The 25,532-nt window shown below is 39.8% G+C and overlaps 1 protein-coding gene and 1 long non-coding RNA gene across 4 annotated transcripts in view; both read left to right on the top strand.

Moving 5' to 3' along the window:
• The first annotated feature begins 6 nt into the window (after positions 1-6).
• LOC103145141 (synaptopodin 2-like protein) lies at positions 7-23,568 on the top strand. 3 transcript variants are annotated; one of them, XM_007562446.2, is made up of 5 exons: positions 7-750; positions 4,425-4,576; positions 4,659-4,958; positions 5,806-6,179; positions 20,139-23,568. In XM_007562446.2, the coding sequence occupies exons 1-5, from the start codon at positions 649-651 to the stop codon at positions 22,691-22,693; spliced, it is 3,483 nt and encodes a 1,160-aa protein (XP_007562508.1). In that variant the 5' UTR covers positions 7-648; the 3' UTR covers positions 22,694-23,568. The 3 variants fall into 3 exon arrangements, with proteins under 3 accessions (XP_007562508.1, XP_007562506.1, XP_007562507.2); XM_007562444.2 differs by lacking the exons at positions 7-750; positions 4,425-4,576; positions 4,659-4,958; positions 5,806-6,179 and adding exons at positions 10,689-13,297; positions 13,380-13,679; positions 14,527-14,900; XM_007562445.2 differs by lacking the exons at positions 7-750; positions 4,425-4,576; positions 4,659-4,958; positions 5,806-6,179 and adding exons at positions 10,689-13,333; positions 13,446-13,679; positions 14,527-14,900.
• Positions 23,569-23,707: 139 nt separating this feature from the next.
• Positions 23,708-25,532, top strand: part of LOC107837364 (uncharacterized) — a 7,265-nt gene continuing 5,440 nt past the window's right edge. Inside the window, exon 1 of the long non-coding RNA XR_001663389.1 lies at positions 23,708-23,811. This is a non-coding gene — a long non-coding RNA (uncharacterized LOC107837364). The remainder of the gene's footprint in view (positions 23,812-25,532) is intronic.

Here is a 25,532-nt window from a genome sequence, read left to right as displayed (position 1 = left end):
ATTCTGCTTTACAAAATACCTCAAGCACAATTAGATTAGATGAAAAGCTCATGTAAAAGCGACTTTCAAGTGTTGCCACACATTCTTTGTTCAATTTAAACCAATTTAGGTCAGTCTAAGATGGACTGGGCTATTGTAAAACATAAATATGTTTTGATATCCAGTAGATACCAGTGTAGACCTGACTGTATTTCCATGGCACTGCACATTCTACTATAATGAATTACATTTTAAATTCAATAGATTTTTTTTTTTTTACCCCTCCTTTCATTGAAAATGATCCTGTGGGGAAAACGAGCAGAAATCTGCTCCACTGCTCCTCGACAGACTGAATGTGTTGAAGAGGTCAGGCCTGGTGGTTATTTCTGGAGTGTATATCAGCAAGCATCCCCTCCTGTATGTGGTGCTTGAGACTGACGTGGCAAGTGTCGAATCCACAGGAGGATGAGGGTCACCAACACTCACACGCTGAACCCCCCAACCCTCCACCCCACGCTGCATTCCAGCATTAGCAATGAAAGGGTGGGGTGATCTGGAGAGCGATCAGAGAGAGTGTCTGATACCTCCAGAGTGTGAGGAACTGAGGAAGAAGAGAACAGACTTCCCACACACATTCACATACACTCAGTCTGCGGTTTGGGAGCAGAGATGGTGGCGGAGGAGATCCTGGTCTGTCTCTCAGGAGGAGCTCCGTGGGGGTTCAGGCTGCAAGGAGGAGCGGAGCAGCAGAAGCCTCTACAGGTGGCAAAGGTACCGTGGTCAAAAAGCAAATATGTAAAAAACTGCTGTATATCTGGCAAGTTTAATGTGCTGAGCTGGTTTTGTGATTTTTAAACGTTTACAATTTAAACTGAGATTGTAAAGAAAAGAAGTATGTTTTTCACTGTTATTAATTAGCATTGTTACAATAATTATAAAATAAATACAGAAAACATTATTTACAATATTTCTCCACCTCTTCAATGACGTAATAGAAACATATCAATTGACACACGTTTAAGTTTGTTTGTACAGTTGTGAAATGGCAAATATCTATCTATCTATATATCTGTCCTGTCTATCTATGAATAATCTGGATTCACATTGCTCAAAAAAGTGCAATGTTCTGCTGCAGATGAGCTTTTATCCTGGCTCCTATTTCACACAGCAGTGTTTGGCCAAGGTCCAGATTAATTTAAACTTCAGCTGTTGTATTTGTTTCTGGACCAGGGAACTGCTGGAGCACAGCTTTGTGAGGAGGGTTATGTTGCCTATACAGATGGAAAGAACCATCAAAAATGAGAAAAGACACTTTTTCAAAGAAGCCACTCTTTCATAAATAGCCTTCATAAATTCTGTCCAACATTTGTGGACAGAATTTGTCTCCTTTCTGGTTTGATTGAGATGTAAAATAGAGATTCCTCTAGCCGCTTACAAAGTAGGCCTGTCACAATTACATGTTTTGCTGGACGATAAATTGTCCCAGTACTTATTGTGATAAATGATAACATTGTTGTGTTGAGACCATTTTCAAGTAATATAATTGTAATAGTGGCGCAAAAATGCAAGAACACATTCTCAAAGATCAATATACTTTAAATTTTAATGAACATTTAAACACTGGAACTGAGAGATATATATAATATCCAAAATAAAGAAAACGACAGAAACAAGAAATAAAATAAATGACGAAGTCTCTGTAAACAAAACTATCTTTAAAAAAAGGGATAGTTGAGACCAAAACACTTTAGACTTTTATCATTCAGTTTTTGATAAAAAGAGAGAAAAAAAGAGAAAAACAATAAATCAAGCAAATGAAAATTATTGAGTTTCTTTTAATTTATCATGCGATTAATTGATGTTTGTTTATTGTGACAGGCAGAGTCTATTGCAGTCTTGATATCAGTTTCATTCATTAATTGATAATGATTTGAAGATTGAACAAAATGACTGAGAAAAACTGTAATATGTATACAAACTCCTGAATTTGAGGAAAGTAGCGAAAAGTCTTTCTAAATTTAATTCCTATAAGTAATTTTGTCAATCCTAATTCTGATTTACAACAAAGTTCAGTCTGATTTACTGTAGCATCAGATTTAGCTAGGTGTTAGCATCATATCTAAATTAAAGTCAACAAGATTTATTTCTGGTCCATTATCTACCACTTTACACTTAAGAAAATTATGCAAATTATTCAGATCAAAATCACCACCAAGTACCACTAAAGGTAGAGTACCAAAGCTTGAGGGTCATTGACCTAATGAGCAAAATTATCCCTGGAAGCAGGAATGTGACCTCACCGACCCCGATGACAAAAGCCGACCAATCTCCTGCAAAATTTCCAAACTTCTTAAATTTAGACAGATTAGCTCTGAAACCAAATTTATCTGTGCAAACAGTATTTTCAGGCTGAGAAAATCACCTCAATTTGGAGTTAGGTGTGTGTGTTTCCTCTTAGTGTGTGTGCTATGTGTGGTCAGGCATACCTCAGATAAGCCCGGCTGAGAACGGAGCTCAAACGGATCAGAATAGCTCGTTTGAGAGCAGCTGGAGGCCGAGGATGGAAAAAACCAGACCTCTTGTTCTCACACACACACACAGATACATACAGACTTAAACATACAGACTCACACACACTCAGTACATAATCTTTTTTAAGCTTTTTATTTTGAAATTATTCACTTTGAGAGCGACGTGTTTTCCTTCACAGTAGAACCCGTCTCTCTCTGTCTAGGAATATTTTTGATTTTTTTGAGTCAGTTCTTATTTTGGAAATGTGGGCGGGGCATATGGTGAGTGACAGACATGCCCCCCTTGCTGCATGCAGCTGTTCAAATTCCCATTTTTATGACGCGTGCTCGTTCATTTGCCTTTAAAGCGTCTAAACCCAAACAGAAAAACTGGGCCAAGAGGCAGCCGTCTCAGGATGGCAAACAGTTCAAGTGGGTGCTTGAATGATCAACATTTTTCACTTTCAGCAGCCATGATAAGGTGTGTGTTTTAGTGTGTGTGTGAGTGCAGGGGAACAGATGGGACGACCTTATCGTCTACTTTTAGCTTCAAGTGTGACAGGAATGCTCACCATCTCGTCTAAACCCACCATCACCCCCACACCACCTCTAAAAACGGACTTCCTGAGGGTTCGATGACATCATTGACCTCAAGCTGCCGCATATGATAAAACTGATCAATAGATTCAATTATTTTCTTTCAGTTTCTTTCAGCCTTTTAGGTATAAGGACAACATAAAAATCATCTGGTCTTTACAATGTTCTTAATCATGTTTAAACTTATCCAACAGATTGTCATTACATCGTCTGAATAGAGAGCATGTGTGAATAAAACTAAGTACGCAAAAGCAATAACTGCATGCATAACTTTACCAGTGTATCACATTGCTGGAATTTTGACCTGCTTTTCTTTACAACATTGCCTCATTTTATCAAAGTTTGTGGACATTTGACGTTGCATATCTCTTAAGTTTCAGGGCTATGATTTGATCTCTTCAGCGCCTCGATTGTTTTTTCTTTTCGTAGCCATTCTGTTATATTCTGTTTGAGATCTTTTCTTATGCTTTTGATGTTTGCCTCAAAGTCTAAGCACTGCAAGCTACCAAGCCCATATCATCACCCTTCCACCACTGTGCTTAACATTTGGAAGGAGGATTTTCTGCTGATATGTTTCAGGTTTTTTTCTAAAGATGGAGCTGTGCATTACGTCCAGTCAGCTCCTCTTTGCTCTCATTTGTCCAAAAGAAGTACTTGTGTGATTCAGACTAACATGTAACATTAAGTCAGCAGCCACATTCTTTAAAACGATATAAATAACAGATTTCAGTGCTGGCACAAAGCTGATAACAGGCTTATTGTTTCTGTGACAAAAATTCAACGCACATCAATACCATAATTACCATGGTTTAAAAAAAGTACAATCTCAGTGACAAAGTGCTGTCAAAATGGATGCTTCCCAGGAAGATTGGAAGCTCGTGTTTTTTCATCCATCTCTTGTCAAATGACAATTTTGAAAGGCTAATGTTTTGTCGTCACCGACAAGATGAATGTCTATGTCACATGTTCAAATTGAGCCGTATTGTGGTACTTAGTGAAGGAAGAATGTATAGAAATGGTCAGATTGGGTGCATTTAGGCACCAATATAAGCAAATAACTGATTTATAGTGATAAAAGAGTTGAGCCAAATAGAGAAGCTCTTTTATAATTTATTTGTAGTTCAAACATCCAGTTTTCCGTCCTCAACTGAGACTGTGCAGAGCTGCTGGACCTTCTCCTTCTCCTCATCAAAACGACTAAGCTTGTTAAGCTCCTAAGTAGCATGTCTCCTACATAAATCCACCTCGAGGTCTTTCAGGCTGCTTCTGCCAGTAGAAGACCTCTGGAAATACTAAAAGCCACTCCAGAGACTGCAGTAAACTCTTTTCTTTCTTTAGGTACGCAAGCGCAGCAAAGCCTGCCGAGCCGGACTGAAGGAGCACGATGAGCTGATTGCCATTGGTGACCAGATGTGTGCAGATCTTACACATGCTCAGGCCATGAGCCTAGTAGATAAGGAAACTTCCACACTGAACCTAAAAGTTAGAAGGTCAGAACATGGACCCAGTGATTTTTATCTGTACAGGTAAACAATGAAACCACATTTTGCCTTGATATTTGTTTTATTCCAGGAACCTCTCTGGATTTCTCTCTCTACCTTGTTCTGCTCGCTCTATTTCACCTCAATCATCCATCAGGGTTCTGTCTCCTCCTGCCACCCTCCTGAACAACAGCTCCTCCTTCCTCTCCCCCACCGAGTTATCCAGAGGCATTACTTCCCCCCCAGACAGCGAGGCGTACTACGGTGAAACAGACAGCGACGCAGACACACATTCACAAACGCACCAGCGACGCCAACGGCGAACGTCCCCTCATGCTCGCTCACCTTCGCGTTACGACAACCAAGAAGAGGAGACTTCTGAGATGAGCGGGTAAGAGAAGAACCAGAAGAGAAACTCCAAGACATTTACTATAAACTCCACTGCAAAAACACAAAATTTTACCAAGTCAGTCTAGTTTCCGGAGAAAATATTGTAGTGCCCTTGAAATAAGACAAAACTAACTTACAAGTAACATGTTTGAGTTTTACATCATGTTATAATGTCATTTCCTTATTAAAAACAAACCTGGAGTGTTTATTTGATTCTTTCATGCATGTTTGAGAAATCCTTTAATCTCCATGGCAACCATTCAGCTGTGCAAAACACCTGGGTGGACAAAGCCCCGCCTTCTAGGCACAGCTCCTCCTCCAAGCTTCTGTCTCACAGAGCAGACGTCCCCTGCGACTTGTGATGACTTCCTGAAGGCGGAGTCTCGGAAAGAGCCGGACTTTCTTAAAGAGACAGAAGCCAAATTTTAAGGCCTTGATTTACAAAGTCATATAATATACAGTGTGTTTTATTGCAACTGAAGGTAACATAGCTACTTGATTGTGTTATAAAAAGATTCTACTTAGCTGGAAAACACATAATAATGCCTCTTTAAGAAATTAATTCCCTAATGTTGATGAAAAGTATTGACATCTGCCACTGGAACAAGACATTTTAACTTATAATATGAAAAAAAATGTCTTGTTTATATTACGGAATAACTGAATTAAAATAAGCTCCTACATCTTACAGAAAAGTTACTTTGTGAGTTAATTTTTGTCTTAAATCAAGTGTACTAAGATTGTTCCACTACAAACTATACCAACGATACTAAGTAAGATTTTGTGTTTTTGCAGTGTGAGCCATGGCAGATTGTGAAGTAAAATTCTGCATCTGTGTTTGATCCCAGGTATGAAAGTGCTACAGACGCAGGAGTTTCCACCCAGTGGCACGTTCAGGGTCTCACCAGCGTCCCTCGCAGAGAGTTCATCTACCTGCCCGACCCAGAGGAGAGATACACATCCGCTCACACCCTGACCCCTCACACCCTCACCCCAACCCCTGATCAGGGCCCGGTGGACGCAGAGGGAGAGGGGGACAGCGGCTTCCAGGAGACAGGGGGCTACATTACTCCAGCCTGCCCTCCTTTGGTGTCTCCTGAACGGGCCAAAGAGGCCTTGAAGTTGGGCTTCGGTCATCATCTGGTGCCCATGGTGGGACCGCAGCTCAGCCCGGTGAACGACGAACTCTCCACCAGCTACATGGACAAAGCTAGACAGGCCAGTGAGTATTATCCTAACGTAATTTGCTTTGAGCAAAATAAACCTGTTTTAGGTCTAGTTTAGATTTTCTGAAGATTTTACTCCTTAACATAGAAATGTTAAAACCAGGACGTCCAGGAAATTTGGAAACATAGGAAACATGATTTAAGTATCTTCTTCATCTGGATAAAACCTGACTAGAGGTTTCATACATCCATCTGTTATTTTAGTTTATTTTGAACAAATAAAGTACAGCTCAATTAAGAAAATAATAATAATGATAACAGTGCAGGAAGATTCAAATGTGCATTAGGCTTATGTAAAATCATCTGTCTGTCCGTCAGTAATGAAATAACCCAATATTCTTTAATCTTGCCGCTCCTTTACTCTGCAGATCCTAAAACACAGTATAATTTTCTCCATCATGCTGTTAATTTATTTTCCAATAATATTTCCCTCAACATTTCATTTTATTTATTTAATCTCCCAGGAGTTTTTGTTCCGCTTTAGTTTTCTTGTGATTTATCTCAGAATTTGTTCAGAACTGCATGTTTAGGACTTTACTATTCAGCTGTAACAGGAGAAAACAACATCAGATAGACCACATTACAAAGAAAGTCCAAAAAATAAACATAACATTGTGGTTTTAAATCTTTTGCTCGATCGCCCTCTAGTGGCCGTCGCCTATTCCTGTCCAATCGTTTATACTTGCATGAAGTGAGACACACCAGACACCAGCAGAGGGATTCTCCACGTTCCCCCCTCATCCTCTCCTTAAAGTATTCTGGATATTTGCCTCGGTGGCTGTACTTATAGCTGCTGAAGCTTTCTGATTGAGAGAGCAGAGCCCTGATTTATAGACCAGCTTAATGTGTATATATGTGGACAGTGTGTGAATAACTGCTTATGTGCACATAAAACCAGATATACATGTGTTTCTGTTCATTTAAATCTATTCAGGAGAGCTGATGTGGAGTGATTATTTGAATTTTATTCTATATTCTACTTAATGTGAAATTCTAGTTGTCTCTACCAGAGACAACTAGAGGGTAGGCAATGTAATTATAGGGAAGTGTGGATGAAATTCCCCAAAAGAGTGACAGATGAATATAAAAAGAGAAAATAAGTGCACCCCGCCTCTCGCCCTATGGCCCTAAATCAAGATTTGTATCATTTTTAAAAGTCTACTTTTTACAGACATGAGTTTCCAACTATGCCTATTGTATGTAAATATCTTTTTGGCTTAATTATTTTTCGGGTTTGGTATGCTCCTTGTCAATTTTCTATTTTTAAGAGTGCAGACTGAAGAGCATGCAAATGGTTATAAAGATTAGGTATTACAGATTAAATACCTTTTTTTGTATAGGGTGGACACTCATGCTTATATGCATACCAACATTGGCAACACTGCTGCCAAGTCAATTGTGACATCATGCAGAACAAAGAACTAAAGATGGTGATGATAATAATTACAATAATATGATTCAGATTATCGTGTATTAAATCAGACAATTGTAAAATAATTAGAATTACGACACGTCCAGTGTTAGAAGAGAAAATAATCCTATTAAAGAAATGCAATACCAACAATACAACAACTAATAGGAGTAACATACTACTACTACTACTACTAATAATAATAATAATAGTTTTTGGTTTTGTTTTATTTTGGATATTAAAAGTGTCTTTCAGTTCCAATGTTATTCCAAAGGTAAAGTTTACTGGTCTTTGAGAGAGCAAGCTTGCAATATTATGCCATAATGTATTACTTGAAAATGGTCTGAAAAGAACAAAATTATTGTTTATTATAAAAATTTCTGGGACAATTTATTGTCCAGCAGAGTTTGTTATTGTGACAGTGTGTCTGTGATGGACTGGTGACCAGGTGTCCAGGATTTACCTGCCACTCAAATGGGTATTTGCACAGGATGAACATAATATTTAAACAGTCGTTTCAGTTTTTTTTGGTTTCATTTTGCCGAAAAATCCGCAAAATGATGCAATAGCAGAAGAGCTTTTAATCCTGACAAGCTTCCTCAAGATGGGAACTTCTTTGTTGAGGAACATCAGCAGACGTGTTTTCAATTCATAAATATTTTTTGCTGAACCTGTAAAGTGTTATTTCCACCTTCTTGGTTTGAGTCATAATTTCAACCGAGCTGACAGCTGATTAAACTGAATAACTATGCACTGACTGAGTTCCTGTTCCTGGAGGGAATACTGCTGCAATGAACGAGCTGTCATCGGGTGCGAGAGCCCAAAGACGTGAATAACTTTAATGCAGGCTGAGGGCTTTACTACAGGACAAACGGTGGCCGTGCCACCAGAGATCTGCCCTTTCTCGTGTTACAAACACACACAGTGACTTTGGGTCCCAGATCACCGACTCTGTTGTTGCAGAGTTTTGCGTCTTTGTGTACAACAGCGATGACTTACTGCTAACCTTCCGGCGACACGCTACGTGTCACACAGACATATATACACAGTGATCTAAATACGAGGTGAGGGGTCTCCCGCTCTTTGTGTGTGTGTGTTCAGGACAGAGAGCAGACAGGTGTTTGAAGCCTGTCAGACAGGAATAGAGGGTTGACATCATGTGTTGCTTTGGGTTGCTGGAAACAGACAAAGGTCTTTACATGGGCTGAGCTCTCAGAACAGGAGACAGTGACTAAACGGGTCTCCACTCAGAGCTGATTTGGACTCTGTTGGGGTGTGTGTGGGAGGGTCCGAGGGACACACACTCACACACTTAGTGGTGAAATGAGGGACCTCACATCTCCTTTAGGTTCAGACAAAGGTGGACTCAGGGTTCCACACACTGTTTACACAGGTAAGGCTCATTATACTCTTGACTGACTTTCTTTTGGAGGTGAAATTTAGATGATCTATTTAAAAAAAAAAGAAACGTTTGTTGTGGTAATCTGTGAAGATTCTGTGATCAAATAAGTTTCTACCAAAATGATGTAGGAGCAACATTTCCTATATCTTATTAAAAGTCACTGCAAACAATGAATGCAGATGTTATTAACTTTTATATTGAAACACCAGTTCCCAGCTCCATTTATTACAAGGACACAATTATTTTTATTATTATTTTTTTTAGAAATGTATCATTTTCCCCTGCACTGACTGGAATCCAGTATTGACCTACAGCAAACGTTTTGCTGTCAGGGTAAAGATAATGATCATATTCATTTTACAATTAGTTGGTTTAATAAATCAATGTATCATATGTTGCCAGTTAGAGAGCTAAACTGCTCTCAAGCACGAACAGTGGAAAAGTATTTTGCTTTATTTTTGTCTGTCTTCGCTACAAAGACAAAATCTTACCAAGTATTTTTGCTCTAGTTTCTACTGCAAATATTCTAGCCCACTTAAAATAAGACAAGAATAACTTACAAGTAACTTTTTAGCAAAATAAAGGAGCTTATTTTAGGTCAACAATAGCTTAATATTAATTTAAAAAAGACTTGTTTTTTCCCATTTCATAAGTGAAATAATTTGCTAGTGGAACTTGTACTTTTTATTAGTTTTGTCCTATTTAGATATGTGTACTTGAAACTAGACCATAAAATACTTGGTAAGATTTTGTGTTTTGCAGTGCTAATGTTTTATATCATCAAGCAAATATAAATAATGAAGATAATCTGAGTAAAAACAAAATGCTGTTTTCTAAGAGACAAAATCTGGTTAATTGTGTGAAAAAGTATTTTTCCCTTAAACCTAATGTGTGGTCCTGCTGTTTTTGTGCTGAATGTTTACTCATTCAGCCACATTGAGGCGTTTTTCATCACAAATTTAAAGTCAAGCCGTGACATCTTAATTAAATTAACTTTCAGACTTTGACTAGACCAATCCGAAGCCTTCATTTTGTTTGTTGTTTTGACTTGGTCTTGTGCTGGTTCACTTCAGATGGCTGTCTTGCTGAATAAACTAAGGGCTCTATGAATGATCCTTATATATTTAAGCATTTTGCAGGATTCTTCCTCAGGAGAGAAAAATTAATGGTTCTGTCAATTTCGCCAAATTAGTAGCAAGAGGTGGGAAGTCACTACTTTTACTCAATTATATTTACTTTTTGGAAAAAATTGCTTTTTTGGGTTGGTTTACTTTTATTGAGAAATGTTACTATGAAGCAGACGGCGTGCAGGGCCTCAGATGTTGTTCTGATTTTTTTGTGATCTCCCTGTTGAGTGTTGAGTTTTCCTTTGGAGTAATTATTATAGGACTGGGAAGCTCCCATCACTTCTCCATTAGTGGATAATAAATTTCACTGTGGTTCACTTAAGTCTGAACACCTTAGAAATGACTTGTAACTCTTTCCAGACTATTAGATGCCAGTAATGTAGGATCTCATCTGTCCTTGAATTTCTTTCATGTTTTTGTTTTATTTTTGGCCTCCTTCATGTTGTCAGAAAGGTTTTTTTCAAATCCTTTCTTAATTCTAGAGGTCATGTAGTAATCAAAAAAAAGGAGGCAGTTGCATTTTCACATAAATCTAGCACTTTTTCCCTTAANAAACTCCTGAATTTGAGGAAAGTAGCAAAAAGTCTTTCTAAATTTAATTCCTATAAGTAATTTTGTCAATCCTAATTCTGATTTACAACAAAGTTCAGTCTGATTTACTGTAGCATCAGATTTAGCTAGGTGTTAGCATCATATCTAAATTAAAGTCAACAAGATTTATTTCTGGTCCATTATCTACCACTTTACACTTAAGAAAATTATGCAAATTATTCAGATCAAAATCACCACCAAGTACCACTAAAGGTAGAGTACCAAAGCTTGAGGGTCATTGACCTAATGAGCAAAGTTATCCCTGGAAGCAGGAATGTGACCTCACCGACCCCGATGACAAAAGCCGACCAATCACCTGCAAAATTTCCAAACTTCTTAAATTTAGACAGATTAGCTCTGAAACCAAATTTATCTGTGCAAACAGTATTTTCAGGCTGAGAAAATCACCTCAATTTGGAGTTAGGTGTGTGTGTTTCCTCTTAGTGTGTGTGTTATGTGTGGTCAGGCATACCTCAGATAAGCCCGGCTGAGAACGGAGCTCAAACGGATCAGAATAGCTCGTTTGAGAGCAGCTGGAGGCCGAGGATGGAAAAAACCAGACCTCTTGTTCTCACACACACACACAGATACATACAGACTTAAACATACAGACTCACACACACTCAGTACATAATCTTTTTTAAGCTTTTTATTTTGAAATTATTCACTTTGAGAGCGACGTGTTTTCCTTCACAGTAGAACCCGTCTCTCTCTGTCTAGGAATATTTTTGATTTTTTTGAGTCAGTTCTTATTTTGGAAATGTGGGCGGGGCATATGGTGAGTGACAGACATGCCCCCCTTGCTGCATGCAGCTGTTCAAATTCCCATTTTTATGACGCGTGCTCGTTCATTTGCCTTTAAAGCGTCTAAACCCAAACAGAAAAACTGGGCCAAGAGGCAGCCGTCTCAGGATGGCAAACAGTTCAAGTGGGTGCTTGAATGATCAACATTTTTCACTTTCAGCAGCCATGATAAGGTGTGTGTTTTAGTGTGTGTGTGAGTGCGGGGGAACAGATGGGACGACCTTATCGTCTACTTTTAGCTTCAAGTGTGACAGGAATGCTCACCATCTCGTCTAAACCCACCATCACCCCCACACCACCTCTAAAAACGGACTTCCTGAGGGTTCGATGACATCATTGACCTCAAGCTGCCGCATATGATAAAACTGATCAATAGATTCAATTATTTTCTTTCAGTTTCTTTCAGCCTTTTAGGTATAAGGACAACATAAAAATCATCTGGTCTTTACAATGTTCTTAATCATGTTTAAACTTATCCAACAGATTGTCATTACATCGTCTGAATAGAGAGCATGTGTGAATAAAACTAAGTACGCAAAAGCAATAACTGCATGCATAACTTTACCAGTGTATCACATTGTTGGAATTTTGACCTGCTTTTCTTTACAACATTGCCTCATTTTATCAAAGTTTGTGGACATTTGACGTTGCATATCTCTTAAGTTTCAGGGCTATGATTTGATCTCTTCAGCGCCTCGATTGTTTTTTCTTTTCGTAGCCATTCTGTTATATTCTGTTTGAGATCTTTTCTTATGCTTTTGATGTTTGCCTCAAAGTCTAAGCACTGCAAGCTACCAAGCCCATATCATCACCCTTCCACCACTGTGCTTAACATTTGGAAGGAGGATTTTCTGCTGATATGTTTCAGGTTTTTTTCTAAAGATGGAGCTGTGCATTACGTCCAGTCAGCTCCTCTTTGCTCTCATTTGTCCAAAAGAAGTACTTGTGTGATTCAGACTAACATGTAACATTAAGTCAGCAGCCACATTCTTTAAAACGATATAAATAACAGATTTCAGTGCTGGCACAAAGCTGATAACAGGCTTATTGTTTCTGTGACAAAAATTCAACGCACATCAATACCATAATTACCATGGTTTAAAAAAAGTACAATCTCAGTGACAAAGTGCTGTCAAAATGGATGCTTCCCAGGAAGATTGGAAGCTCGTGTTTTTTCATCCATCTCTTGTCAAATGACAATTTTGAAAGGCTAATGTTTTGTCGTCACCGACAAGATGAATGTCTATGTCACATGTTCAAATTGAGCCGTATTGTGGTACTTAGTGAAGGAAGAATGTATAGAAATGGTCAGATTGGGTGCATTTAGGCACCAATATAAGCAAATAACTGATTTATAGTGATAAAAGAGTTGAGCCAAATAGAGAAGCTCTTTTATAATTTATTTGTAGTTCAAACATCCAGTTTTCCGTCCTCAACTGAGACTGTGCAGAGCTGCTGGACCTTCTCCTTCTCCTCATCAAAACGACTAAGCTTGTTAAGCTCCTAAGTAGCATGTCTCCTACATAAATCCACCTCGAGGTCTTTCAGGCTGCTTCTGCCAGTAGAAGACCTCTGGAAATACTAAAAGCCACTCCAGAGACTGCAGTAAACTCTTTTCTTTCTTTAGGTACGCAAGCGCAGCAAAGCCTGCCGAGCCGGACTGAAGGAGCACGATGAGCTGATTGCCATTGGTGACCAGATGTGTGCAGATCTTACACATGCTCAGGCCATGAGCCTAGTAGATAAGGAAACTTCCACACTGAACCTAAAAGTTAGAAGGTCAGAACATGGACCCAGTGATTTTTATCTGTACAGGTAAACAATGAAACCACATTTTGCCTTGATATTTGTTTTATTCCAGGAACCTCTCTGGATTTCTCTCTCTACCTTGTTCTGCTCGCTCTATTTCACCTCAATCATCCATCAGGGTTCTGTCTCCTCCTGCCACCCTCCTGAACAACAGCTCCTCCTTCCTCTCCCCCACCGAGTTATCCAGAGGCATTACTTCCCCCCCAGACAGCGAGGCGTACTACGGTGAAACAGACAGCGACGCAGACACACATTCACAAACGCACCAGCGACGCCAACGGCGAACGTCCCCTCATGCTCGCTCACCTTCGCGTTACGACAACCAAGAAGAGGAGACTTCTGAGATGAGCGGGTAAGAGAAGAACCAGAAGAGAAACTCCAAGACATTTACTATAAACTCCACTGCAAAAACACAAAATTTTACCAAGTCAGTCTAGTTTCCGGAGAAAATATTGTAGTGCCCTTGAAATAAGACAAAACTAACTTACAAGTAACATGTTTGAGTTTTACATCATGTTATAATGTCATTTCCTTATTAAAAACAAACCTGGAGTGTTTATTTGATTCTTTCATGCATGTTTGAGAAATCCTTTAATCTCCATGGCAACCATTCAGCTGTGCAAAACACCTGGGTGGACAAAGCCCCGCCTTCTAGGCACAGCTCCTCCTCCAAGCTTCTGTCTCACAGAGCAGACGTCCCCTGCGACTTGTGATGACTTCCTGAAGGCGGAGTCTCGGAAAGAGCCGGACTTTCTTAAAGAGACAGAAGCCAAATTTTAAGGCCTTGATTTACAAAGTCATATAATATACAGTGTGTTTTATTGCAACTGAAGGTAACATAGCTACTTGATTGTGTTATAAAAAGATTCTACTTAGCTGGAAAACACATAATAATGCCTCTTTAAGAAATTAATTCCCTAATGTTGATGAAAAGTATTGACATCTGCCACTGGAACAAGACATTTTAACTTATAATATGAAAAAAAATGTCTTGTTTATATTACGGAATAACTGAATTAAAATAAGCTCCTACATCTTACAGAAAAGTTACTTTGTGAGTTAATTTTTGTCTTAAATCAAGTGTACTAAGATTGTTCCACTACAAACTATACCAACGATACTAAGTAAGATTTTGTGTTTTTGCAGTGTGAGCCATGGCAGATTGTGAAGTAAAATTCTGCATCTGTGTTTGATCCCAGGTATGAAAGTGCTACAGACGCAGGAGTTTCCACCCAGTGGCACGTTCAGGGTCTCACCAGCGTCCCTCGCAGAGAGTTCATCTACCTGCCCGACCCAGAGGAGAGATACACATCCGCTCACACCCTGACCCCTCACACCCTCACCCCAACCCCTGATCAGGGCCCGGTGGACGCAGAGGGAGAGGGGGACAGCGGCTTCCAGGAGACAGGGGGCTACATTACTCCAGCCTGCCCTCCTTTGGTGTCTCCTGAACGGGCCAAAGAGGCCTTGAAGTTGGGCTTCGGTCATCATCTGGTGCCCATGGTGGGACCGCAGCTCAGCCCGGTGAACGACGAACTCTCCACCAGCTACATGGACAAAGCTAGACAGGCCAGTGAGTATTATCCTAACGTAATTTGCTTTGAGCAAAATAAACCTGTTTTAGGTCTAGTTTAGATTTTCTGAAGATTTTACTCCTTAACATAGAAATGTTAAAACCAGGACGTCCAGGAAATTTGGAAACATAGGAAACATGATTTAAGTATCTTCTTCATCTGGATAAAACCTGACTAGAGGTTTCATACATCCATCTGTTATTTTAGTTTATTTTGAACAAATAAAGTACAGCTCAATTAAGAAAATAATAATAATGATAACAGTGCAGGAAGATTCAAATGTGCATTAGGCTTATGTAAAATCATCTGTCTGTCCGTCAGTAATGAAATAACCCAATATTCTTTAATCTTGCCGCTCCTTTACTCTGCAGATCCTAAAACACAGTATAATTTTCTCCATCATGCTGTTAATTTATTTTCCAATAATATTTCCCTCAACATTTCATTTTATTTATTTAATCTCCCAGGAGTTTTTGTTCCGCTTTAGTTTTCTTGTGATTTATCTCAGAATTTGTTCAGAACTGCATGTTTAGGACTTTACTATTCAGCTGTAACAGGAGAAAACAACATCAGATAGACCACATTACAAAGAAAGTCCAAAAAATAAACATAACATTGTGGTTTTAAATCTTTTGCTCGATCGCCCTCTAGTGGCCGTCGCCTATTCCTGTCCAATCGTTTATACTTGCATGAAGTGAGACACACCAGACACCAGCAGAGGGATTCTCCACGTTCCCCCCTCATCCTCTCCTTAAAGTATTCTGGATATTTGCCTCGGTGGCTGTACTTATAGCTGCTGAAGCTTTCTGATTGAGAGAGCAGAGCCCTGATTTATAGACCAGCTTAATGTGTATATATGTGGACAGTGTGTGAATAACTGCTTATGTGCACATAAAACCAGATATACATGTGTTTCTGTTCATTTAAATCTATTCAGGAGAGCTGATGTGGAGTGATTATTTGAATTTTATTCTATATTCTACTTAATGTGAAATTCTAGTTGTCTCTACCAGAGACAACTAGAGGGTAGGCAATGTAATTATAGGGAAGTGTGGATGAAATTCCCCAAAAGAGTGACAGATGAATATAAAAAGAGAAAATAAGTGCACCCCGCCTCTCGCCCTATGGCCCTAAATCAAGATTTGTATCATTTTTAAAAGTCTACTTTTTACAGACATGAGTTTCCAACTATGCCTATTGTATGTAAATATCTTTTTGGCTTAATTATTTTTCGGGTTTGGTATGCTCCTTGTCAATTTTCTATTTTTAAGAGTGCAGACTGAAGAGCATGCAAATGGTTATAAAGATTAGGTATTACAGATTAAATACCTTTTTTTGTATAGGGTGGACACTCATGCTTATATGCATACCAACATTGGCAACACTGCTGCCAAGTCAATTGTGACATCATGCAGAACAAAGAACTAAAGATGGTGATGATAATAATTACAATAATATGATTCAGATTATCGTGTATTAAATCAGACAATTGTAAAATAATTAGAATTACGACACGTCCAGTGTTAGAAGAGAAAATAATCCTATTAAAGAAATGCAATACCAACAATACAACAACTAATAGGAGTAACATACTACTACTACTACTACTAATAATAATAATAATAGTTTTTGGTTTTGTTTTATTTTGGATATTAAAAGTGTCTTTCAGTTCCAATGTTATTCCAAAGGTAAAGTTTACTGGTCTTTGAGAGAGCAAGCTTGCAATATTATGCCATAATGTATTACTTGAAAATGGTCTGAAAAGAACAAAATTATTGTTTATTATAAAAATTTCTGGGACAATTTATTGTCCAGCAGAGTTTGTTATTGTGACAGTGTGTCTGTGATGGACTGGTGACCAGGTGTCCAGGGTTTACCTGCCACTCAAATGGGTATTTGCACAGGATGAACATAATATTTAAACAGTCGTTTCAGTTTTTTTTGGTTTCATTTTGCCGAAAAATCCGCAAAATGATGCAATAGCAGAAGAGCTTTTAATCCTGACAAGCTTCCTCAAGATGGGAACTTCTTTGTTGAGGAACATCAGCAGACGTGTTTTCAATTCATAAATATTTTTTGCTGAACCTGTAAAGTGTTATTTCCACCTTCTTGGTTTGAGTCATAATTTCAACCGAGCTGACAGCTGATTAAACTGAATAACTATGCACTGACTGAGTTCCTGTTCCTGGAGGGAATACTGCTGCAATGAACGAGCTGTCATCGGGTGCGAGAGCCCAAAGACGTGAATAACTTTAATGCAGGCTGAGGGCTTTACTACAGGACAAACGGTGGCCGTGCCACCAGAGATCTGCCCTTTCTCGTGTTACAAACACACACAGTGACTTTGGGTCCCAGATCACCGACTCTGTTGTTGCAGAGTTTTGCGTCTTTGTGTACAACAGCGATGACTTACTGCTAACCTTCCGGCGACACGCTACGTGTCACACAGACATATATACACAGTGATCTAAATACGAGGTGAGGGGTCTCCCGCTCTTTGTGTGTGTGTGTTCAGGACAGAGAGCAGACAGGTGTTTGAAGCCTGTCAGACAGGAATAGAGGGTTGACATCATGTGTTGCTTTGGGTTGCTGGAAACAGACAAAGGTCTTTACATGGGCTGAGCTCTCAGAACAGGAGACAGTGACTAAACGGGTCTCCACTCAGAGCTGATTTGGACTCTGTTGGGGTGTGTGTGGGAGGGTCCGAGGGACACACACTCACACACTTAGTGGTGAAATGAGGGACCTCACATCTCCTTTAGGTTCAGACAAAGGTGGACTCAGGGTTCCACACACTGTTTACACAGGTAAGGCTCATTATACTCTTGACTGACTTTCTTTTGGAGGTGAAATTTAGATGATCTATTTAAAAAAAAAAGAAACGTTTGTTGTGGTAATCTGTGAAGATTCTGTGATCAAATAAGTTTCTACCAAAATGATGTAGGAGCAACATTTCCTATATCTTATTAAAAGTCACTGCAAACAATGAATGCAGATGTTATTAACTTTTATATTGAAACACCAGTTCCCAGCTCCATTTATTACAAGGACACAATTATTTTTATTATTATTTTTTTTAGAAATGTATCATTTTCCCCTGCACTGACTGGAATCCAGTATTGACCTACAGCAAACGTTTTGCTGTCAGGATAAAGATAATGATCATATTCATTTTACAATTAGTTGGTTTAATAAATCAATGTATCATATGTTGCCAGTTAGAGAGCTAAACTGCTCTCAAGCACGAACAGTGGAAAAGTATTTTGCTTTATTTTTGTCTGTCTTCACTACAAAGACAAAATCTTACCAAGTATTTTTGCTCTAGTTTCTACTGCAAATATTCTAGCCCACTTAAAATAAGACAAGAATAACTTACAAGTAACTTTTTAGCAAAATAAAGGAGCTTATTTTAGGTCAACAATAGCTTAATATTAATTTAAAAAAGACTTGTTTTTTCCCATTTCATAAGTGAAATAATTTGCTAGTGGAACTTGTACTTTTTATTAGTTTTGTCCTATTTAGATATGTGTACTTGAAACTAGACCATAAAATACTTGGTAAGATTTTGTGTTTTGCAGTGCTAATGTTTTACATCATCAAGCAAATATAAATAATGAAGATAATCTGAGTAAAAACAAAATGCTGTTTTCTAAGAGACAAACTCTGGTTAATTGTGTGAAAAAGTATTTTTCCCTTAAACCTAATGTGTGGTCCTGCTGTTTTTGTGCTGAATGTTTACTCATTCAGCCACATTGAGGCGTTTTTCATCACAAATTTAAAGTCAAGCCGTGACATCTTAATTAAATTAACTTTCAGACTTTGACTAGACCAATCCGAAGCCTTCATTTTGTTTGTTGTTTTGACTTGGTCTTGTGCTGGTTCACTTCAGATGGCTGTCTTGCTGAATAAACTAAGGGCTCTATGAACGATCCTTATATATTTAAGCATTTTGCAGGATTCTTCCTCAGGAGAGAAAAATTAATGGTTCTGTCAATTTCGCCAAATTAGTAGCAAGAGGTGGGAAGTCACTACTTTTACTCAATTATATTTACTTTTTGGAAAAAATTGCTTTTTTGGGTTGGTTTACTTTTATTGAGAAATGTTACTATGAAGCAGACGGCGTGCAGGGCCTCAGATGTTGTTCTGATTTTTTTGTGATCTCCCTGTTGAGTGTTGAGTTTTCCTTTGGAGTAATTATTATAGGACTGGGAAGCTTCCATCACTTCTCCATTAGTGGATAATAAATTTCACTGTGGTTCACTTAAGTCTGAACACCTTAGAAATGACTTGTAACTCTTTCCAGACTATTAGATGCCAGTAATGTAGGATCTCATCTGTCCTTGAATTTCTTTCATGTTTTTGTTTTATTTTTGGCCTCCTTCATGTTGTCAGAAAGGTTTTTTTCAAATCCTTTCTTAATTCTAGAGGTCATGTAGTAATCAAAAAAAAGGAGGCAGTTGCATTTTCACATAAATCTAGCACTTTTTCCCTTAATAAATTAAGTTTTCAATGTAAAAAGTTATCTTTGTCTGATATCAAGATTTGCTTGATGATCTAAGACTTCAGTATGACATAAAAACAAATATTATGAGAGGGGCAACACATTTTCTGTACCCTTGTATGTGTTTCAATAATGTGTCACTCAAAAATATACACATGTTCAACACCAGCCAAAATAGTGAAATATCTAAAGCTGCATTTGACTGTGTTGGAATTCATTAAAAAAAATAAAATAAAATAAGATTGTAATTCTGTAATTTCAAAGGGTGGCACATTTTCTGAAATCTACATTTAGAAAAGTCTTTCTAATCTGTCTTAAAACTTATATTTATCCGTCCTTCAGCATGTTCCCAAAACTAATTTACTGATTATCCAAACAGAGAGGAATATGTAAGCATATGGACACAATTTGGGAAGCAGATAGACTGTGATCTAATCTTCCCAGAGTGTGACTGAACATTGGAGAGCAGCAGGAATGCTTTGTTCTAAATCCACAACACGCTCTCCTGTCAGTCACTGCGAATGCTCATCCCAACCCCTAGCTGTGATGATACTGACTGAATCAGCCGCCACCAGCAGGCAGAGAGAACTATCACACTGTTTTGCTTCCTTTATTTGTTGCCCGCTCCCTGTTTTGTATTAATCAGAACTCCCATTACTGCTTCTCCCCTGCATTTCTGCTCATTTCAGCAGATTTATTTTCGTCTCTCGCTTATTTTTTGCTTCCTGTCTTGCAGAGCTGCAGCGTGGAGAGAGCGTGGTGGAGAAACAGGTGAAAGAAGCCCGCACTAAATGCCGCTCTATTGCGTCTTTGCTGACTGATGCTCCCAACCCCAATTCGAAAGGGGTTCTTATGTTCAAGAAACGGCGGCAGAGAGCCAAGAAGTACACACTGACCTGCTTTGGGAAGGCTGAAGGAGACAGAGGAGGCGAAACAGAAGGGGAAACAGGAGGGGAGACAGAAGAGGAAGGAGGAGGAAGCTCAGTTTTAAGTGGCTCTGAGGTTGAGGAAGAAGGACTGTCTACGTCTTTTGACTCTACGTGGGATTCAGGTTATCTCGATCTGCTAGACAGGAGAAGCTCTGCCTGCCCGTCAACCACACCAACTACCCCAACAACACCAAGCGCCAACCACAGCGCAGAGGTGGACCACTCAGCTCATCTGACACCAGGACGTTTGCCTTCTGGAAATCAAAGCTTAGGGTTGGACATCTCGGGTTTGGAGATTTCAGCCAGTGATAGTTTCACTAAACAACACATCAGTAACCATATGTCTCCTCCAGCTGTGGCTTTGACCAACGGGGGTTCAGTTGCCGTAAGCCAGGCGAGTGTGGTTCTGAGCCCACCCTCGGAGACACCCATACAAAGTCAAAATGGGCTCCACAGTAACTCTAATAACACAGCCCACTCTGATTTTGGTCCAAGCCCCAGCATGGACTCAATCAGTAACTCCAGTTTTAATCCTAATCCCGGCTTTCTGAACCGCACTGCACGGCCCTTCACCCCAGGAACAACCCCAAATCGTGCATCTGTGACCTCTGTGATGTTCCGACCTCCCCAGCCCAAACCCACACCGCTAACTATGGCTCCCAAGCCTGTTTCAGCAGTGTCCACCATGACAATCCCACCAACCCAACCTCCTCCAGGGCCAGATGCAAGAAGAGCGGTGTCCAGCACCTCTCTGTACATCCCTCCGAGAAATAACAACAGTAACTCTTCCCCTGCGCTTTACTCTCCTCCGTCAGCTCTTTCTTTGTCTTTCTCTCAGCCTCCTTCAACATTTTCCTCTCTTCCTGCAGCGCATGCTCCTTCCTCAACTCCACTTTCACCGTCTACAGATCAGTATTCTCCGATACACCCATCAATTGCTAAACCTTACCTTTGTTCTCCTGCTCCTACTTATCCACCGCCACACATTTCCTCTCTGAATCCATCTTCTGAGTTAGCTAAGGACTCCTTCCCTGCACCTCCTCTCCCTCAGCCGTCTCCATCTCCATCTGTCCACCCAATAATCAACATAAGCGATGCAGCTTCCCCAACCGGGCCTCCCCAGGCTCCTGCCAATGACTTAATGGCCACAAGAGAGCAACGCATTTCCGTCCCAGCCACTCGCACCGGCATCCTTCATGATGCACGCCGTCGTAGCAACAAGAAGCCAATGTTCAGTGCACTGCAAAGCAAAGATGTTTCTCCAAACCCAGACTTGCTGTCGATGGTGCAAAACATGGATGATCGTTGCGTAGGAAGAAGCCCATGTGTTGAGTCTGGAGTAGCGCCGAGTGGGGAGGCGGGTCATGAGTCGGGGCCTGAGGAAGACTGGCTGAGACTTGGTGCAGAAGCTTGTAACTTCATGCAGGCGCAGCGAGGACCAAAGCCCCCTGCTGTGGCTCCTAAACCACAGACCCCCCAGGTTCTGCAGCTCGCTGGAAAAGGAGGTCAGCTTTTTGCCCGCAGACAGAACAGGATGGATCGGTATGTTGTTGAGCGTTCTCCGTCTGTTGCTGCTGCACCTTACTCTCCAGCTCAAACCAGGGAACCCTCACCCACACCTTCCCTTCCTGCTGCATGGAAGTACTCACCTAACATTCGCGCCCCACCTCCAATCAACTACAACCCCCTACTGTCTCCGTCCTGCCCTCTGAAGGCCCAGAGGAAACCCGAGGTAGCAAAGCCAGGGACAAACAGACCCAAAGGGCACAAATCAGGCATCAAACCTGTTGACATAATGAGTCACCAGCCGTACCAGCTTAACTCCTCCCTGTTCAGCTATGGAGGTGGTGTTCCCCAGGATCCTTCCAATGCCAATCAGCAGAGAGGTGGTCCTCAAAAGACAGCACGGGTCTACGAGGTAAAGAGGTTCTCAACACCCCCGCCAACTGCCACAGGACCCACACCAAAAGTTATTGTACCTCGATCAGCCACCACTCTTGGAGAACCACTAAGGTACTCTGATGAGTTTACTCCACCCACTGCTGGAGCAATGCCCCATGAACCCCACCAGACTCCACCACAGCCTTGTCAGCCTCAGTGGGCCTCCTCCCCTCTGCCTCCTGCCCCCACTGCTCCTCTTCCTCAGCTCCCAACCTTCTCCTCACCTCCGGTTTCAATCCCTCCTCCGCAGGCCAACAGGAGTTTCAAGAGCGCCCCAGATCTAAGTCCTATGAGTCCCAGTAATTCCTCTTACCAGTCACCCGGTGGCTCTCAGCCCCCCAGGGTCCCCAGGCCTCGGTTCAGCACTTCTAACTTGGGCCTGCAACCTTGCATATGGCGTCCTGGATCCACCACACACTAAACAGATCTTCATCTGGACAAGAGGAATAAAAACTGGGGAAATGGAAAAATAATTTTAAATCTTCTGGAATCACAGTATCTGTTTGCTTTGAAATCACATGTATCACATTTAATTAATTACCCAGTTCATGTTTGATTCTTCTGGTGAACATTAATTTAAAGGTGACCTATTGTGCTTCCTTTAACAGGTTACAAAACATGTTCATTACACAAAATCATTCTTATATATGAGAATGAACCATCTTTTGAAAAGGTTTGTTTTCCAGACACCAAATATATATATATATGTCCAGAAATTGGCTGGGTGGTTTTTTAAAACTCTTGGACTGTTTTTTTAGAAATGGAAGTGCAAAAACATGCAAAATGTGAGGTTTGCATAAAAGGTTCCTTTAAAAAAACACTGCTCAATAATCACTGAAGTTTGTTAGAGAAATGAAGCAAAGTTTTGTAAATAACATGCATAATGATTTGAGTTTAATGACTAAAAAAGTGTGATAGAGGATGTGTAATAGTGGGTATGATTTAAGAGAGGTGTAGCAGAAAATGGGAAAAGATGTACAGAAAGCAGAGATAAGAAATGTTCCAAATATGCTGATTGGTTGCTTACCTTCACAATCTTCAACATCCAACCTGTTGCTATCACACAGTAGCACATTTAAATAAATTATCGCATAGTTAATATTAAATATTATAGATGGTTTAAAGTATATAAGTTGGATCCTTGATCTTTGTGTGCTTTGTTGTAGCGGAAAACCTTTTGCTGCACTTGGTAGTTGATATAGAACATGAAATACAGTGTATAAGTACAACATGTCTGTTTAGCTGTGATTCTTTTTCACAGAAACATGAGGTTGAATAAAAATAGACATGACTCACCTCAGCTGTCACTCTGTCTCTCCCTGTGTCACCCGTGTCGTCAACACCCACCCCTGCACTGACCTGCAGTACACCACACCCATTCGTTTCTCAAATTTTAGCCTCTTTAAGGCATTTTATGACTCTTTTGTGGATTAATTTAAACTGACTCTTTGCTCACAAGTATAGTCTAGGCATTAAGAAACTATTTTAATTGTGTCCCAACTTTTACCACATGGAGGCGCTGTAGGATTTGTCATCAAGGTATGTTGCACTATTATAGTTTAATATTTCCTACAATATTTTGCTTCAGATTTTACAGTCTCAGATTATCACCAACTCTACAGTTTATTTTCCTATCTTAGTTTATTTCCTTACATTGTAGCTCTACATGCATCTATCTAGACTTCCAAGTACTGTGTTAAAAAAGTATTTTCACCCCTACAACTCCACATTTGCATTTCGCAAATGTAAAATGACAACTTCAAAGCATACTCATAAAATAAAAGGGGGATATAAGAAGACTAAGATATGTTTTTTTTTTTTTTACACATGAAAATCACAGGACCTTAGGGTTACTTTTTTCATTTTCCATCCCTACTATCTTCATCCTTCTCTACCATAAACTGGTAGTGATGGATGTGCTTGGTAAAGAAAAGCCTCCCACTAGCATGATGCTGCCACCAACATGTTCCAAATTAAGTTGTCATGGTAAACAAATGTAAATCAGATAAGTTTAAAGAACTTTATTCAATCACTTGTGACTAATTGATGGTTTCAGTGGCTTGCAACAAGAAGCTGTAGATCCTCTATAGGTTTGTTGTGGAGAGGTTTATCTCCTCTGCCATCTTTGGTGGAGGTACTAGCATCAGAACCAGGGACTTGGAAAAGCCCGACAACTTGACGAAGAAGTCGTTCTGTTTTGGGAGATGATGGAACATTATGGTCGCCCACCTAAGTTAAGGTTTACACTCGCACGAGAAAATAGCTGCAAACAGATTCCCAATTGTACAACTATGCGTCTTTGAAAAGCAGAAGTGGAGCCTTCTGCACAACCAACAAGATTGCAGAAAGTGGTTTCTGAATGGTAAGACAACAACAAAACATTTGTCTTTTCCAGCATCCATTGTTCAGCGCAGACAGCAGTAAAATCAGCTGGCCAAATGTACTGGAGCCCGCTCGGGTTGCTAGGTAACAGGAGTGAGTTTGGCTCGGGTTGCTAGGTAACAGGGCAGTGCCCGATTGTGACTTGAAAAACACAATCAGGCACTTATTGCTTGAAAAACATTAACTTATTGCCAAATAACAGCTGTTTGTTTTTTTAAAATCCTTGGGCTGTTTTAAGAAGCAGTTGAGACCCAAACAGAAGAACAAAAACATTGAAAATGTGGATTTTAAATAATAAGTCCCCACCAATACTAAATATTCTTGTAAGACTAGGACAGAAATTCAGCAAAGTAGACTGTTCTTTAGTTTGTTTTGCCCTTTATGTTTAATTTTTCCCATTGACCTACATCTTAAAGCAGCTTAATGTCATCCATCTAATGGCCTTGGAGCTGGGAAACCCAAGCACGTAAAGGGATCTAAGCTTTGACCCTTGAGTGCGATCAGTTGACAGTAAGGGGCTATCGCTCGGCGCTAACTTTAGTCCTGTCCAGATCTGATGGTAAGCTTAACTGCTCTGCAACTCAAAGGGAAAACACAGATGAATATAAAATTCGTCATTATGACATTTATTGCTGTTTTTATTTAGAAGTTATTCCAGAAGCCTGGAGAGTATAAATTATTAAAATTACCCTTCAGCTCTTTATTCTAACCCTTCTGCTAAAAGCTTATTAAACTAATCTAATTATTTTAGCTTAAAATAAATAAAAAATAATTGATCTTGTTGGGTCAAGCGTTGGTCCTCACAAACCTAATGGACCCCTCGCATGCAGTTAAACACACACACACACACGCACACACACACACACACACACACACAC

Source organism: Poecilia formosa, unplaced genomic scaffold, assembly GCF_000485575.1.
Source record: "Poecilia formosa unplaced genomic scaffold, Poecilia_formosa-5.1.2 Scaffold136, whole genome shotgun sequence".
Lineage (NCBI taxonomy): Eukaryota > Metazoa > Chordata > Actinopteri > Cyprinodontiformes > Poeciliidae > Poecilia > Poecilia formosa.
This window is presented reverse-complemented; position numbering and strand designations above follow the sequence as displayed.